This window comes from Pollachius pollachius (assembly GCF_949987615.1).
Source record: "Pollachius pollachius genome assembly, chromosome: 9".
Lineage (NCBI taxonomy): Eukaryota > Metazoa > Chordata > Actinopteri > Gadiformes > Gadidae > Pollachius > Pollachius pollachius.
The window spans coordinates 8,875,284-8,877,783 of NC_136942.1; the positions used below are offsets into that span (position 1 = coordinate 8,875,284).

At 51.6% G+C, this 2,500-nt stretch overlaps 1 protein-coding gene across 2 annotated transcripts in view; it reads right to left on the reverse strand.

Moving 5' to 3' along the window:
• The window catches only part of ldlrad3 (low density lipoprotein receptor class A domain containing 3), a 66,999-nt gene that overhangs the window by 31,355 nt on the left and 33,144 nt on the right, over nt 1–2,500 (reverse strand). For both annotated transcript variants that reach the window (XM_079742969.1, XM_079742968.1), the window contains exon 3: nt 420–545. In XM_079742969.1, coding sequence (XP_079599095.1) covers nt 420–545 — 126 coding nt within the window. The remainder of the gene's footprint in view (nt 1–419; nt 546–2,500) is intronic.

Genomic DNA, 2,500 nt, shown 5'->3' on the forward strand with positions numbered 1-2,500 from the left:
CAGTGGTGACGTAGCACGAGAAGGGAGCAGGGATCAAAGCCTCCTCTAAATGGCTAGATTAGATTTGCAGTTAGATTCGAAGTGCTTGGGGGGCTTCAGAGTTCAGAAAGGCTGCGATGGTAATGAGCTGTAATGGGGGCCAGCCAGGGACGCTCCTCGGCCCTCCATAATATGAGCTCTACCTGGGTGTTCAAGCTAAGGACAAGGAAACGTCGGCCCAAAGACGTGCAGGGGAAACTGACACCGACCGGCAGACAGACAGGTAGCCTCTTCGCTAGGAGCGGGAAACGGAGCTTGATACAATAACGAGGACATGGTGTCGTTTAATTGCGCGCGAGAGCCGGCATTTAGAGGGACTTAAGCAGAGTTAATGGGGTTATTATGGGACGTTGTTAAGAGAGATTCGAGACGAGACTCACTGCAGTTGTCCTCGTCGCTCCGGTCCGGACAGTCGGCGAACCCGTTGCAGCGGAAGCGTCCGATGATGCAGTAGATGCCGTTGGCGCAGGCGAAGAAGCTGGGGGCGCACTTTGACCGCACCTTGGCTGTGGAGGGGAAAACAGAGATGTTGGGGGTTTGAGATGGGGATGAGAAGGGGGTGTTGAGGGTGACGGATGAACTGATAGGCTCCAAGGGGGAGGGGATGATGATGCAGTGAGTTCTAAGGCGCCCCGTTGTGCGTTGTTGTTTTTGACATATGGGGTCTCGGTCTTCGGAGTGGAGGGCAGGGCATCGGTTAGACTCCGACTCAACCATCTGTCATCCGTACATGCGAGTCAACCAGAGGTTATCGTCAGAAACAGTCGCTGCTGTAAGCCGGCGTGACGCGTGCTAATATAATCGAGGCCCTATTTATAGCCTGGTCTCCGCCTTCGGTTTGTATGCGTTCATGTCCTCCCCCCCCCCCCCCCCTGCAGAACATGAGCCCAGATAAGGCTGCGGTGAACCAGAAGAATAAAAAAAGAAACACACACACACACACACAAGTCAAAGACAAAGAGGGCGGAAAGACTGACAGAGCGCTAGTGTGAACCAGCCCCCATCCATCACAGCGCCCGGGACTTATCTCCCCGCTGTCGGGCCTCTCCCCGGAGCCTGACGGACGAGCCCGCGGTCCGTTCCCCAGCCCCGGGGTCCCCTGCTTGGGTCGGACCTGAAGCACGCTGACCTTCCCCCTGGTGGAGGGAGCAGGGCCGGGCCGCGGCGGGAGTCAAGAACGAGATAAGAATTTAAGATAAGGTGACCTCTGTACCCGGACGGGACGTCGGGGTGTCGTAGCAGAAAGCACAGGACAGGACACGAGTGGAAACTAAACAGAGAACATTTAGTAAAGGAAAAACTACAAAGAATAAATACACATCTACATGCATTATGGTGTGGCGATGTAGATGTAGATAGTAAATGATGACCATTGATGTTAACATTGTGTAAACATTGCAAACATATGTCAAAATTGTTAACTGTTTGAGATGTGAACTTAAGAGAACACATTATTGAGAGTAGCCTCTATGCTACATGAGTGAAACCAGTTAATTATTGACTGTTACACAGAGGGCAAGTGCAGGGCAGTCCAGATGTGCATTCAGCCCTGTGAAAGGGTCCATGCCGCTATGGGCCAGGTAGCCGACACACAAAAGCCACTACAAAGGCTCTGACACACAGACAGGTTTAACTCTGAGTTGGTGATTTATTGCAGAATTTGAGGAAAAGCACATGTTTTTTATTTTTGCTTCTCTGATTCGCTACGCAAGCGTCATGGACTAATCCGGCGGGCAACTTGGCATCAGGATGCAAACTCGCAAACTTGTAAATGGAGCGTTACATTTGAGCTGTGCCCCTCTCTAAAGAGAGTTCGCTGGATGAAGAACAAAGGAATTACACGACTTGGCTTTGATGAAGCCGCTTATGCCAGGAGTAAAAAGAGAACAGGCTGAGTGGCCACCAGCAGGGCCCAGATTAATGATTAACCGACTGGATGGTACAAACAACCAACTCCAGGACAATGCACCTAGTCCATGCACTGACACACACACACAGTGGTACACACAGACACATACGCACAAACACAAGCAAGCGCAGACACACACACACACAAGCACAAGGGAAAATGCAACGGGAGCATCCTATGGGGATGTTTCTTTTCCGGAGTTTCACAAAAAAAGGTCCACTACTGAGTGTAAGTGGCTGGCCTTGGCGCAGTCTGAAATGCCAAGGGCAGTGCCTCTCCCTCAACAATATATTGTTACTGCCTGAGTAATGAGCTGGTTGGCACGGCGACCGGTACACCCAAAGAGCAGGGGGCTAAGAGGAGAGGGTGGTCGGCATAACAACCACAGAGGAGTCTGAATAGCTCTCGTCTGCAGGATGAAATGTAAGCCTCCGAAGACAGCTGGCCAAGAGCCTGGGCTGTGTGTGTGCGTGTGTTTGTGTTTGTGTTTGTGTGTGTGTTTGTGTGTGTGTGTGTGTGTATGTCTGCCACGTCTATGTGTGTGTGTGTGTG